At 48.2% G+C, this 14,698-nt stretch overlaps 1 protein-coding gene and 1 long non-coding RNA gene across 2 annotated transcripts in view; one reads left to right on the forward strand and one right to left on the reverse strand.

Moving 5' to 3' along the window:
* LOC138067444 (uncharacterized) overlaps nucleotides 1-6,520 on the reverse strand; it is a 28,923-nt gene extending 22,403 nt beyond the window's left edge. The window contains exon 1 of the long non-coding RNA XR_011141403.1: nucleotides 5,632-6,520. This is a non-coding gene — a long non-coding RNA (uncharacterized lncRNA). The remainder of the gene's footprint in view (nucleotides 1-5,631) is intronic.
* A 1,119-nt stretch (nucleotides 6,521-7,639) lies between these two features.
* Nucleotides 7,640-14,698, forward strand: part of AKR1D1 (aldo-keto reductase family 1 member D1) — a 35,903-nt gene continuing 28,844 nt past the window's right edge. Inside the window, exon 1 of the mRNA XM_068945240.1 lies at nucleotides 7,640-7,948. Within this exon, the coding sequence (XP_068801341.1) occupies nucleotides 7,856-7,948 (93 nt within the window). The 5' untranslated portion in view covers nucleotides 7,640-7,855. The remainder of the gene's footprint in view (nucleotides 7,949-14,698) is intronic.

Here is a 14,698-nt window from a genome sequence, read left to right on the forward strand (position 1 = left end):
CAAGAGTAGTAATAGGCTGGTAATACTGGGCAGAATATGATAAGTAGGTTTTGCAATACGTCAAGAAATTTCCCAATCTTCCAGCATACATGTAAATGTCAAAAAGTCAACAGTTGAAAAAAAGATATTTTCCCCTGCACCCCAAAAATGACAAAAAGAGTGACGATTTTAAATTGAGAGGCTGCTGAAAGGGAAAAAATAAACCGGAAAAGAACCTTGTGATGAGCCTTCAGCACGTGGGTAATCGGCATGGGATGAAAACTTGAATGCAGTGATACATGCAGTCCCGATAAAACCTCTATTCATAACACCTAGATATTTAAGTGAAACTTTAGCTTCCTTTAGCAGCGCAGCTTTGCCTCCCTGCACCAGCGCTGCCCTCTCCCCTGGCTGCCAAGTCAATGTACAGAGAGGCCTTCTGGCACTCGCGCTCCAGGAAAAGGACTACCCCATACAAAATGGAAGCTATCTTGCCTTTTAAAGCCCCCTGACACACATCATACAGCAAGCAGGTAGCCTAAATTGTGTCATGGGGTTCTTTAAAGCCTGCTCTTCTGACCTCCCTGTAGCTGCTTTCAAAGAGCATTTCCCAACAGCAGGAGGCAGCAGCAAAATCCTCAATGCCTGCTGTATTTAAAGCATCCCCAGGAAACACCCACAAGCAAAGAAGCCAGCAGGCTGTCAGACTTTACCTGCAGGGCTCTGTTTACAAGCTAGCAGTTTCCTTCTACCGACCTTGGCTCTGGCCCAGACAAGATGTACTTCAAAGGAGAGCCTCCACAGTAGGGTCTTGAAGCTGGAAGTGCTGTGATCAGTCGCAACTGGACACTTCAGGAGCCTCATGTCAAAGCCTGTGCTGCTTTCACCTTTCTGAATGGTACAAGATAGGGGAGAAAACTGCAAGTGTTTATTCCTTACTGCTTTATCTTGGCACCATTTGCCAGGTGTGCTCTTGTGGAAAAGCTTAGTAAAATGTGTCTGCTTGTTGCTGGAGGCAGAGAAAAGAAATCCCTCTTTCTTTCAACAAGTCAGCGGGGCTCCTAAAGCTGGTAACACAGAAAGCATCTGTTTATTCAGTGCAAGTATGTAAAATGATAGTTCATTAGAAGAGAACTGAAAAGACCTTATGTACAGCTCCAAAGTGGACCCAAGAGAGTCATGTGTTGGGTTATGTGTAAGGTCAACACAGGTGGTGATTGGAAGAGGAGCATCATACTGAGGTAAGGTAAGCCCTTGACCAAGCTCTTGCGTTAAGCAAGGCAAGAGAAGTCTTAAGTTTTTGGAACATGCTGAAGTCTGACGATGCTTCTTGCTCTGTCTCAAGAGCCTGATTTGAACACGAGACTAATACAGGGGCACGGCCCACTCAATGAGTCACTCGCACAGAACCAGGAGGAAGCAAAAAAGCCTCCAAAGCCCAAAGCACCTTTGTCCCATGACATGAGCAGTATCAAGCCATCACTCTTCTACGTGAAAAGGAGACAAAGGAGGCACCACTGTTCCTCCCAACTCCACGTCTCTGCAAGCGAGACGGGCTGCGAGTGCACGGTCACGGCTCCTCGTGTAGGTCCCTCTGCAGTGGCTTATTTGGAGCTGTGCACATTGTGCCTAATATTTCCCACCAGCATCAGCACGTTGGGGATGGCATGCTGGAAACCATTAAAACAGGGTTTAGATTTGCAGGATGCCAAAGGAAAGAGTCTTATACTGGGAAGGATCAAATAGCAGGCCAAGCTAAATGAGGAGAGATGTGCAGGGCACTCACTTCGGGCCAAGGGTTAATGCCTCCCCACGTGACAAGGGTTGATATCTGAGGAATCCAGAGGCTGCCATGCAACTACTGACCTTTTCCTGGGGATGTGAGAGACGGTGCTCACCAGCTTCAGGGCCATGCCTGTGCCATAGCACAGGCAGCTCTGGAGCAAAAACTAAAATACTGTTGCTAGAAGAAAGCGATGACATCAGTAAACAGCTCTGGAAAAAAATAAGCTGTCTTCTGCCTGGAGTTGTCGCAAGCCATGCTGATGCCGAACTCAGGAAACAGTGCCTCCACACTATCTATGTAAACGACATAGGGGAAGAACTAAAAGAATTACTTTTTCAAACAGAGCATCTCTTTCCCTTTCCCTACAGCTCCTGGTCCTCCAAAGGGCTTTTTGGCCCCAGTCAGTAGTAATCCCTGGAGACTAATAAAGGAACTCAGAGCTCAACCACTGAAATGGATTCCCTTGGGAAAAATGCACATTTTAGGGGCTGTACAGTTAGTGTCTTCCACCCTCCTGTTGTACCACAGGAAATACAGTGGAAGTATCTCAACAGCTCAGCGAGTTTTGGTTCTCACGTTGCAAGATTTTGCTTGCTCTCCTCTCCCTCACCTGCTGAGACAGCAAGCCCTTCTGCATGACCACTGCCGCTTGCACTCGTATTTGCACAGCATCCACCACAGCAGCACTCTTTAGCTACTATAATCCAAACAAGAGCCGGGTCAAAGTTAAACCGCAGAGAGGGTGCTTGCTCTTTGTACAAACCTCAGCCCTGGCAGCATGGGCTATGACACCGCACAGCACCTGGTGCAAGATTTGCATCGGCATGCGTTCAAGGTAACATTGGCGCCCGGGGCCCTGGCGTAGGCATGCCACGCCTGCCCCGAGGCGGCAAGCTGCTGGAGGTGGACGGAGATGGCCCTCACCAGGGCCGGCGGCCGAGGAAAACCCCCTCGCATCGCTCCCGTCCGAGCCCAGCCCCACGACTGCTAGAAGCAGGGGGAGTGTAATACATACCAGCTGCTAGCGTTCTCCGTGTACCCTAGGACTGATCAAAGCACAGCAGTTGACTAACTTTTCCAGTGTTACTAAGAGCGATGGAACAGCGTCAAGGATACCTTGGAATTTCCCTTTTATCACAGCTGTAGCCACAGAAGCGTTTATGTGAAGCAGAAGGGATAAGCGACCCAGCCGTCAAGTATTTTCCTAATTCTCTCTGCAGGCACAAGTGTCAGGCACATGCTCCTCTTTATGGCTCCAGCAGAAGTGCTGTACCAGTGCTGGAAAAATGGGGCCAGATGAGGTCTTTGGAGGTTATATACTGCTTTGTGGGTCTTGCAGTGAAGGCTTCCAGTAAAACTGCATGTTATATTATACTCCCATTACTAGGAAGCTGAAAGTCAGGTACAATTTGCAAGCAAACTTTAGGCCTTCAAGGCAGGACTTACCCAGGACATGTCCTTAACAGACATAAAAATTCTTTAAGTAAACAAGAACATGTCACTTAAGCGTTTCATTGTTTGCAAAGCAGTTCGCAAGCAACAGTGGGAGCTATGGAAAAAGTGTTTGCACAGAAACCACTATGAAGGCCCATTATATCTCACTTCCCAACAAAGCCCAGGCTGTTATCCCTGCTGTAATCAGTCTCGTTGTGCAACAAACATGATCAAAGGGAAAAGATTATGAACGCTCCCACATGAGAAAACCCTTGGCCACTAAGAGAGGGAATTACACAGGCAATATAAGGTATCACTTGTTTTGTTTGGTGTCCTTGAGAACTATACTATGGCATACATGGTGATAAGTAGAATCTGAGAATAAAAGTAAGTAGATGACACAACATTTTTTTTCCAGAAAAGAAGTGTTCTCCAGCTCAGGCTATACAATTTGTTTCCACACAGAAAAAAGTGAGAAGAAAAAAATTTCACTTTACTAATAGTCTCCCTGTAGCACACTACACAGACCTTAGTTTGCAGAGAGTTAAAAAAAAAAAAAAAACAAAGAAAAGAGAGAGAGAAAGAGAGAGAGAGAGAGAGAGAGAGAGAGAGATTGGAAGTTTTTCTTGATATATATTTGTTTACCATATATAATGAGAAAAAAGGAAAAGAAATATTAGTCATGACACATGCTACCAAAACCTCTAAGCTAAATAATTTTAAGTGTATTATAAATGGATACTCCGCAAGCACAACCGACACATGCTAGTTTATGTGAGTTATTAAGACTCGGCTGGAAAAATGCAGACTCTAAGACCATGTTTTAAGCAGCTTTAACTGGAAACACATGCAGAGTATACATTCTAGCAGATAATTACCGGTAGAGTGAAACACAGCTCATATAGAAAATAGAAACGGTGTAGCAACTTCCTTTTTTTATCTAATAAAGAATTACATGGATTTTAAAAGTACTTCCCACTTTCCTTTTAGAAAAGCTAATTTTTAGGCTCTACAGGTCACCCACCTCTAGAAACTCACTAATCTAATCTACAGTGCGTAAATACACCCACATTTGCAAAATCCAAGAGAACACTAGTTTTAACATCTCCCCTTGTCCAAAACAACAGCTTGCTAAAACAGAACACAACTACATCTCAGAGAAAATCTGAAACCTAGAAGACTACCAGGACAATCCTGTCAAACCAGCAACTCTTTTCTCCTTCCCATCTTCTATTTTCCTCCCAGAACTGGGGAGGCTATATTTAAAGGTCACATTTTCTCCTTTTCCCAGGATACTCAGCAATCTGATATAACATGAGAAAAGGGGTGAATTCTTCACTTCAAAAGATTGCTGACAAGTTTTGCTCAGGTAACCGGGTTGTTAAGTACTTTCTTCACCTGAGAATTCTGCAGTCTTTAACATTAAAGACACTCAGATGTCTGACCTACTTTTCCTTTTTCTAAAAAAATCTACTTTTCCTTTACGATCTATCTCTATTATATTTGTGTGCATATGCAGAAAACAATCTTAAGTACTAGCTGCTACTTTTCAAAACCCCCTTCTTCACCTGTCTGAGATGACTAATCTCGGTATAAAACTCTGCACCGTCAATCCAGGAATCCTGAGCCTGCCTTAGTTGCTTTTCAAGGTGTTTTTGTGTGCTTTTCAAGCTTTGCTGGAGACTGGGAATTCCTGCTGATACGATGCTAATTCTCTTCACTTGCTAGTAAGGCCAGGCTGAAACCTCCTTGTTTTTGTTTCCTAGAGAATGAACTGAGATCACATCTGCCTTTTATAAAAGCTCCTGAATTGTTGCTGATCAACAACAACTAGCAGCCAAAGCTTTGCCTCTAGAAACATGCATTGTTTTTCTGTTGGGGTTGCTAGATACTGTGTCCTTGTAAAAAGTCTGGCTAAGTCATTTAAATTCTGAAACTGAGCGCTCTGCTTCCCTGAACAGCTAGCACTAATTGTTACTAACAAGAGTTATATGCAAAAGGCTCCAAACAGCATTATTCAGCTTCCTTTGTTCTTTAAAGGATATTCATTGCCTTTTTAAAATGCGCTAGTATTTCTAGTTTCTACAAAATTACGCTACTTTAGGCTAATAACTTCATTTTAAAAAAAAATAACAACAATAAATTAAATAATTAAAATTAAATAATTTTTCTGTATATTTTCCCGGTTTCAATACAAAAGCAGTGAAGGCATTAAAACAGTAGGGGAGGGAAGCAGAGCTGCTATGGAAATTTAAAAGTTGTGCATGTAAAAAGTGGTCACGCTATTTGTTTTTGGTTAAGGTGTGGAGCGAGGGGAAGCTTTTAAAGCTCTCTGCCTGCGCGATTTCTCTGAGCAGCACACTGATGGGATTTTATAAGGGCAGACCTCTCCTGGTGAATCTGGGAGAGGTGACTTCTACCTGTTACCTCACCTCAGGCAACCTGACCGGCCGGGCCTGGCGCCCTTCGGCTTTTCCTGGCTGTTCCTAGAAGCTGGAGTGGATCTCCTGCCCGAGCTCCCTTGTCTGCGAATTACAGCAAGCCCGTCCGTCCGTCTTCCCCAGTTGTCGTTCAGGACTATCATGTATCAAGCTAGCCTGCTCCCGCCAGCAAGTCTCCTGGCGTTCCCTCGCTTGCCCAGGCCAAAGTCAGCAGGCGCCGTTGCGCTTTGCCCAGCGGGTTAGGGCATGCACGGGTCTGACGCCGGAGCGGACGAGCGAGCTGGATGTGCTCGGAGCTTGACGCAAGCGAGCTGTGCTGTGAGCACCCGCAAGCTGCCGGAAAGGGATGAATTATGGAGGAGCTGGAGGACTGTGGGGGCTTGGGAGATGCTGTCGAACCAAGACAACGGCTGGGAGATGCGGCAGTACGCTCCACACGCCAGCATCAACGTGTCCACCTACTGATATACAGACTGTGCTTGGTCATGCTTGCTGAATAGAGATGAAATAAAAGCTTCTCCCACAGCGAAACAGGAGCCAGTTACATAGAAACAACTGGGAGATGCAGACAAGGTTCTCTTGATACTGAGTTCCCTTCCCTCATGTGCCATGTAAATGCCTGCACCCCCACGTGCCCTCCGCTTACAACAAAATGCAGATGGGGTCTCGCTGGTCTCCAGGTTGCCTTCAGCGACGACAGCCAGGCTGTGCCTTCGCCCCAGCCTCTCCCCTCAGACGAAGACCCAGGCACCTCATAGCTGGTTTTCTGCATTGCACCATCCCCGGAAAGTGCGGCCAAAGGGGAAGCCCAAGCAGCGCTCAGCTCCCTTCCCAAGGACTGCTTTATGCCACCGCACACTACCTTTGTCCTGTGGCTACTGGATAGCGCTAGCCGTCTAGTAACTTTCAGGCAGGGATCAAGCGGGTTTGTGCTTAGTCATGAGCTGCTTGGCGCGTTCCTACCAGCAGAAGTGGCAATTTTCCCATCTCAGCTAGACGCCCGTCCAGGTGTCTAATCTGTAACACTGACATAAAAGGATCTCTAAGTAGGGTGCTCTTTAGGTAGGTCCCAGGCCTTAACTGCCACTAGCCCTTTCCCCAAATGCAAACTAGCATGCACTTACTGACCTCAAGAACAAGGTAAAGGCAGCTTATCTTGATGGATTCATTAACCCCCTTTGAACTGCTTACTTGCTAAACTACTACAATGCACAGAAAGATAAGTGGGGTGTTGGAAGAGATAAAATAATGTACCAGGCAAAGGACACTGCTATGGCTGAGGACTAGTGTCCTCTAAGGGCTTAATTCCAAGTTGATCTAGGAAGACATAAAAGTTAATACATTTCAAGATTAAACAGGGGGAATGCAGCTAAGGCACAGGCGCAGAACGCAAAGCAGATAGCTCAAGACGCGGGACATCTCTGCGGTGTGAGTGTTTCAAGAGCGTCAGAGAGGACACTCAGTAAGAGCCTTGGACTGCGCTTCAAAACAGACATTGTCCCCTTCTGGGGTATCACTGGTGGGAGACGCGCCTCTTTCCCACGGCAGAGCAGAACCAGACTGTGAGGAACCGGAGCCCGCTCGCTGTAACGTGGGATCGCTGCCGAGGCAGAGGAGCCATTCACCTGCCCGCTGTGCCTGGGATTTTCTTCCTTTCTGCCTTGCCCCGAAAGCAAGCAGCAGTTTTCAACCCGTGGCCCGGTAGCCCTCGGCGAGGAGGCGGAGAAACTCTGCCCCGCGCTGCACAAAGCGAGCCCCTCGGTTACCACCCCGAGCGCGGGATTTTTTTTTTTAAAAAGGGGGGGAAACTCCCGGAGACCTGCGAGGCAGGAGCCCCCGAAGCCCCATGCTCGGCAGCGGTTGAAGCCCCCCCCTCCCCGGCAGCGTGGGGCCCGAGCCGCTGGCTGCAGCCGCGCTGGGCGCTCCGCTCCGCTCCGCGCGCCGCGGCCCCGGCTGCGCGCTGCTGCCGGCGCGGCCCCGCGGGGGCGGCCCCGCGGGGGGCCGCGGGGGGCGGCGCGCGGGGCGGCGGCGGGCACACGTGGCTCGGCCCCCCAAAAAGGCGCTGGCCGCCGGCGGGAGCGGGCACTCCGTGGCTCGGCCCCCGCAGAGGCGCCGGCAGCCGGTGCGCAGGGGCCGCGGCAGGTTGCGGAGCGGCAGCGGCTCCTGCCCCCGCGCAGGCAGCCGCGGGCTCGGGACGGCCCGCCCTGCCGGCACCATGAGCCTGACAGCCGAGAGCCACCGCATCCCGCTGAGCGACGGCAACAGCATCCCGCTGGTGGGGCTGGGCACCTACGCCGACCCCCAGAAAGTAAGTCTCGCCGCGGCCCGCCGAGCGGGTGGGCGCCGGCCGCCGCCGCGGGGCAGGTGGCGGCGCCTCTCGCGCATCCAGACCTCCGCCGAGCCGGGGCCACCCGCCCCTGCCTCCTCCCCTAGTTTTCCTTTTGTTCCGCTCTCCGCACGAACTTAAGAAGCGAGTTTTGCCATTAGCGGTGTTGTCTGTGCACGGCCCGCAGAGGAGGGAAAGGGTTTTTTTTTTTTTTCGTTTTCTTCGTGTTCTTTTGGGGTGCTTTTTATGTTTTTGTTGTTTTTGGGGGGGGGGTTGTTTTTTTTTTTTAGGAGTTTGCCGAGTTTGCCTTGTGCTGCTTGCTGCTTCTCGGCGCTGCCGCACAACCCCGAAGTTGTGAGCGCAGCGGCCGGGAGCAGCGGCGCAGCGCGCCCTGCGCCGGCGCTGCCGGCTCTCCGCGGGCAGCTGGGGCCGGGGCGGGGGGGGAGGCGGGCGCTGCCGTTGGCATCCCGGTGTAACCCCGGGGGGCTCCAGGCTGCCGGGGCCCGTGCGGTAACGAGGGAGGAATTTGACATCTAATTAGCGCGGGTCCGCCGGGCAGCGGCGGCCCCGGGTGCTCGGGCTCGCTCCGCGGCCCCGCCGCGCCGGGCACAGATAAGATGAGGAATTTCGGACCATCTCGCAGCTGGCGCTGATACTTTCCAAGGAATGTTCCTGTAACAAAGACCCAAATTCCTACATCCTGATTCCTGTGGCTCCCACAGCTGAATGCCAGCGGCCAAACCGTTCTCAAATCCTTCGGTTTTGTGTGTCCTGGGCAGGCATCCCATCTAACTGTTGCAGTTTCTGCTGCAGCAAAATTGTGGGAGCACACCTGATGCTTTTGCCGTCCGTGCAGTTGGTAGGGTCAAGTCAACTCGTTAGCTGCTGCCTTGCACCCTTCTAAACTGAGTGATCCTTGATCGGTACTTTGTCCTCTTTTGAAGAGTACAAAAAGAGATATTGTGGCCAGAACCATTCTTGTATAATAGTATCAGAGCTGAGATGCAATATTATGTTACCATACATATTACCACATCGTGTGTACCACAATACCACAAGATATTTAAAAATAGATGTTTTTAAATAAAACCCTTGATAAAAGTCACTTAATACTCACTAATTGTATTAATAACAATGTAAAAGAAGATCAATCAACCCTGCTGTAGGCTTTGCTGGAGCAATGCAGAAAGGGTGTAAGAAGTCCTTAACGCTGCATTTCTTCCTGGCTGACAATACTGCTTTACCCGGGAAGAATCGGTGGGACTGCGCTATCTACAGCTCAGGGGCTGGGCACCGTCCCCTACATCACTAGAGTTTTTTGGAGACGTTTTCGTCTAGTGGTGTTCTTTGAATAAGGGTTAGTGAAGCAAACTTACCGCCTCTGAAAAGAGCTTTAATACAGCAAAGCAGAATGTTGCATAATTCAGTAACAAAATTGCTCTGAACAGACTTGACATGTCTCTTTCTGGATTTGTATACCGTGCCTCTAGCCCTCGAGTTGCAATTTCACAGCAGCTTTAAGCTGACCTAAGTGAGGCTGCTACCGGAAGGGATGCTCCTGCCGTGCTGCACTTCCCACCTGCAGTCTTGATGAAATGTAGTGAGAAGCTGTGGAATTAGCTAAAACAATCGGGAACTGAGTAGAAAATTAACCCACCAGCAAGGAGCGAGGAAGTGCATGGGATTCCCTCCTTCAGAGGCAGCCTTCTCAGCAGCGATGTAACCCTGCTAAGAGTTTGCTCTGCAGAAGTTCAGACTTCTCTGAATCAGCCTAGTGACAATCCTGCTCAGTCTCCCTCAGCCCCACGTAGTCCCGCTCCCTCCTCTGCCCTCCTGCGGGTCCAGATGGGCAGTGAGCCTTTTCAGGGAGCTACTCCAGGGAGCTCAGGGAGCTAATCATTTTTAGGTAGGGTCGGTTTCCTGCCGAATCAGCCCCTGGAAGCATCCCTTCACATATACCTGTTTTGTTTTCTGGTGACAGAAGAAAGGGAACAGGGCAGTGCAGATAGGGCATCGCCGCAGCAGCTCTAGTTTGGAGCAGTTTAAGTTGCTGTGTAACTGCACCTTGGTCGGGATGGGTGCACATACCCAACCCCTGATTCTCTCTCCACATTTTTAGGAATTTGATTCTCTGAGCTGTCTCTCCCCTTTGTACAAGACAAACGCGTTAGAAAGTTCTTAGTGGGAGGAGGAGCTGAGCAGAGGTAGAGAAGCACTGATAAGGCACTTGCAAAAGCCTCATTTTCTAAGATGACCAGGTGAAATACTATTGTGTCTATTGGGAGGAAGTGGGCTGAAGTATTAGCCTAGGATTAGGACAGCGTGCTTGAGTTAAGGAGCTTGTCACAGAGGGCGGCTGGGAAAACTTGGTTGCAGAATTGTTTGTAGCTGCTGATCAATAACGAGGCAGGACATTTAAATAGGTCATAGTTTAAAGCTCACCCACCTCACAAAGACTGCTTGCCCGACAAGAGATCAGAGGGATTGTGTCAACATCTTGCCTTGACAGCGAAGCGTGGCTGAGCTGGGACAAGCTGCTCAGCCGAGTGCTGACTCACAACTGGCACCACTTCCACAGGGACGCCTTGGCAAGGTTTCTATCCTCTTCCTCTTGCCTAGAGAGCTGAAGGGGTTTGTGGCAACTCAGGGCTGTTTCAAGGTTTGCCTTAAAAAGCAAAGTTATAAACTGACGCTGATACGTTTCCCCAAAATGCCGACCTGTAACTTTTTGTGGCTGAATCACTTAAGAAGTGGCGTCTGAGCCACCCATTCCCCAACACTAGGGGCAGGCAGCTGGTGGTGGTAGCAATGCCAGCCATCCCCAGCATGCTATTTCTGCTCATGAGTCAGATCTCTGTGACTTAGAGTCATTTTGTGCTATGATATAAAATACAGAGCCTTTCACTTGTCAGATTATTCATCTTGCACTTGGATGCAGATTTTCTTCAAAGGTCATTCACCCTGGCACCTCCACATCAGAGTGGGTTGTCCAAAACAAATCTATTTTCTCAGTCTTGTGCTATAGCCCAGTAGCTCGTAACGAGCGCAAAGCGTCCTTCCTGAAGTGTAGGAATGCGCTTGCTGGTTAAGCAAACCAGGCATATCTGGTTAGCTGAGTAGCAGGGAAATCTGTTTCTCTGATGGCTGGTTGCAAGAAAGCAGAGGCAGGAGGCCAGCTTTTGTGTTCTGGGCTCTGTTAAGATAAACTGCAGAGCAGTGCATTCAGGATTGAAGTGTGTCAGCAGCTTGCCTAGCTAGTCTTAAATAACTTAATTGTTCTCCCAAAGACTACTTTGGAAGATAAGTCATGCTTCTGCAATTGTGAAACACTGAACAAAAAAAAAGAAAAAGTCTATTGACCAAAGATTGGTCCTGTGTACAAGCTTACCGACTCAGTGAAACACACCACTCAACTGGAACAGAGCTGGACCATTGCAAAAGATCTATTTGAGAATCAGATTAATTTTCTTGAAAGCTTTTCCCCCCCAAGTGAAAGGGAGTTTTTCTTCTGACTGGGTACAGGTCAGGATGACAATAATTAAGATAATTCTTTGAGACTGAGAACTCCAATAGTGCAATGTTGGGGGGGGGGGAGTCTTTTTACTTTATTCTCCTAGCACAGCAGGAAAATGCAATGAATCCATTTACTATCCGCTCATCTGTTAGTGGAAAGAAAGGATTCTTCTTCACTGGGTTATAGAGTTAGTGGTAAATCTGGGCTGTTCATCTAAAAAGCACTTAGAAATAATTTTTGCTGCTTTAATTGGTATTTCCTATTTGTATTTTTAAGGGATGCTAATAACTGCTACAACTAAAAGCTTAGTTCACTTTTTGGTACAGATTCCAATGAGTTGAAGTCAGTTTTATGTTCTCCTTCATGCAGGGAAGGAAATGCGTAAGTGGTATTAGAGTCCTGCCTACCATAAATTAGGCTGCTGGTCCTAGCAAGCATGGATTCAAGCAAAATGCTGAAAACTTCAACCCCTGACTTCTTCCTTTTTTCTCTCTTCCCTTCCTCCAAACATCCTCTCTCTGGTGGATTTGGGAGGGAGCGGCAGCAAGAGCAGCGAATCTGGAACATCAAGACCCTCGAAACGGCTTCAAAATTTAAGACCAATTCTGCCTCAGTCTGCCTGCGCAGATCCTTCTGGCAAGGTCCCGCGCGTGCGGGAGCGGCGCCAGCAGATGTACTACCTCCCGGTTTCCCTCCCCGAGGGCCCCCACGCCACTGACCCCAAAACTCTCTGGGGCATTAAATGGCTGGGACAGGACAAAAGAGGGAGAGGGCAGTCCCCAGGGGGCAGGTGGGAAGGGAGGACAAGGACAACCCCCGCCGGGGATTACGCAGAGCTCGTCAAGACCAACCTGAGGCATCGCCCCATCCCGCAGCAGAGACGGATGAGCCCTCCGAGCACCCCTGCACCAGCACGCGGTCCCCGGCACAGCGAATGGTAGCAGGGGAGAGGGGACGAGCAGGCGCTGAGCAGAAAGGTGCTAAAAACAATCTTAAATCCTGGAAATCCTACGCCTCGTTAAAACTACACTTATACCAGCTTCACTTTATAACTCATCTCTGTCATCACAGCTCGGATCATCAAGTCAGTGCCTACACATAAATACTAGCTGTCTCCCGGGAAGGTCAAGGGGCCTTGGCCACAGCTCCTCTCCTGCCTTCCTGTTTTGACTGAGTTAGGAGCGGGGTTGGAGGGAAGGTTGTAGCAACCACACTATACACAGGCCATGCTTCTGAAACATAAGATTGGGCAAAGCACTTAAGAATAGCACTGGGTAAGGGTTTTTTGGCAAGTTGCTGCTTTGCTAAAAATGAGGCTCTGAGGTAGCCAAATCCATTCATAAATTGGAAGCAGTTTCATGGAATAGTTTCAGGCAAAACAAATGGCAAAGCATTTCATTTTGGGCACTGGCAGTACAAGCTGAGGAATCAAAAGATTATTAAAGCAGTTGGAGGTAGTAGTTGCCTTTCCCTGAATAGCCGGTTGGTTAGGGAATCCACACAGGCTGTGGGAAAACAATTTCAGTCCTCTTCTGTGCCCCCAGGGATTAAACTCATATCACAGAGCCCAGGGAAATATTCATAATTGGGGTATGTGATAGCTTGAGACAGGCAGGAAGAAACACGTGCAAGTTGGAGAGGAAGGTGCACCCTCCCTGCAGGAAAGGGCACTGCCCTTCACGAAAATACTGCATACTGAAAAGCGCTGCATGATATCCCACCAGGAAGGAAAGAGACCCCTTCCCAAAAATCCTTAACTGTAACAGAGTAACTGTTGTGAATGGTAGGCTGCTTAGACAGTCTGGGTTGTGTTTAAAAAGCAATTGCTGTTTTGAGTCAGGGAGAAGAAAAGTTCATCCAGGACTCCCACATCCAGTCTGAGCAACTAGGGAAAAATCTGGTTTGGATAAGTCAAAATACCGTTTGGCACCCTGAAATACTTTTTACACCCAAGCTAGAAGTTGACCAGAGTCACTTTTGATTGCAAGGGCCCGGCAATGGAGCAAAGCCTCTAATGCTCACACAGTATCTTTTATGCCCCAAAGTTCCTCGTACAAGGGTACACCCACACAAATAATTTCACCACTCTTAACTTTGTGGACTGCATCTCTGCTGCAGGCTGTCCTTCTTTGGAACTGGCCATAGGCTACTTGTAGGTCAAAACAGGTAGTAATTAACTTATTCACCTGATGCAATTTGGATCTCTTGGGAACTGTACATGATTTAATTCCCTCTGTTTTTCTCCTGGCTATCACCAACTTCTGAAACATGGAGAAAGCAATGTTTTCAGGTGGCATGTGGAAGAAGTCACTTGGCTTGAGCCACAGCTATAGGTAAAGGATGGTGCATCTGTGGGATCTACTGAAACAGATCATGTATTGAAAGTCCCTGGAAGGAGGGACAGATATTTGAGTTCTCTAGAGAAAGGGTTGAAACATATAGGCTTCTGCTTCCTGATCTCACCCCTACAAACTTCTTCTCCAAATCCGTAAACTATTTGCTTTCTTTGTGCTGGGGTAAAATTCCTGTTACACTCAGCTTCTAAATTTTTTCTTGAAAGAGCTAATGGAAGCAGTGACAAGAGTAGGAACTGCCATAACATATGTCCTTACAGCCTTAGCTTTCTTTCCACAATATGTCCTTTTAATGTGAAGAATTACAAATGAGTATGTTTGAACTCAGCACATATTGAGAGTCTGAGGTTAGCTCTTTAATGAACCCGTCTTTATGCCCCTACATGAAATCACCACAGATATAGGCCTGGAAGATACTTTGCCTTTTTCATCCCTAAAAAGGGTAGTGGGAACCTGATCTGGATAGAGCTGGGGGGAGTCAGCAGGGATATTTGGCTATGAAGCCTCATATTTATCCCTTGAATTTAAGAAGCAAAGTAAGTTCTCAAGGCAAAAAAGGGTTTTTTTTCAAGTTGTTGGGTCATATACCCTGACCATCTTTTTCAAAGGACATTGCATCTCTTTAAAGTCCCATGTGGTGAACACCATTGACTTTCTTAGGCTGTTTGCTTTCTGAGCAGAAGTATTACCTCCTGCTGTACTGACCTGCCTTGTCTTCTTGAATTTTGCTTTGGAGCAACAGAGCTATGACTGGCCTACACATAACGACATATTGTCTTTCAGGATTAGGATTTCTGAGATGTTTCAGAGGCTGGTCTTATGTTTCCTTGGCCTCTGAGGATGTCCTAAAACCATACTTCCAAA

The sequence above is a fragment of the Struthio camelus genome, chromosome 1 (genome assembly GCF_040807025.1).
Source record: "Struthio camelus isolate bStrCam1 chromosome 1, bStrCam1.hap1, whole genome shotgun sequence".
Taxonomy (NCBI): domain Eukaryota; kingdom Metazoa; phylum Chordata; class Aves; order Struthioniformes; family Struthionidae; genus Struthio; species Struthio camelus.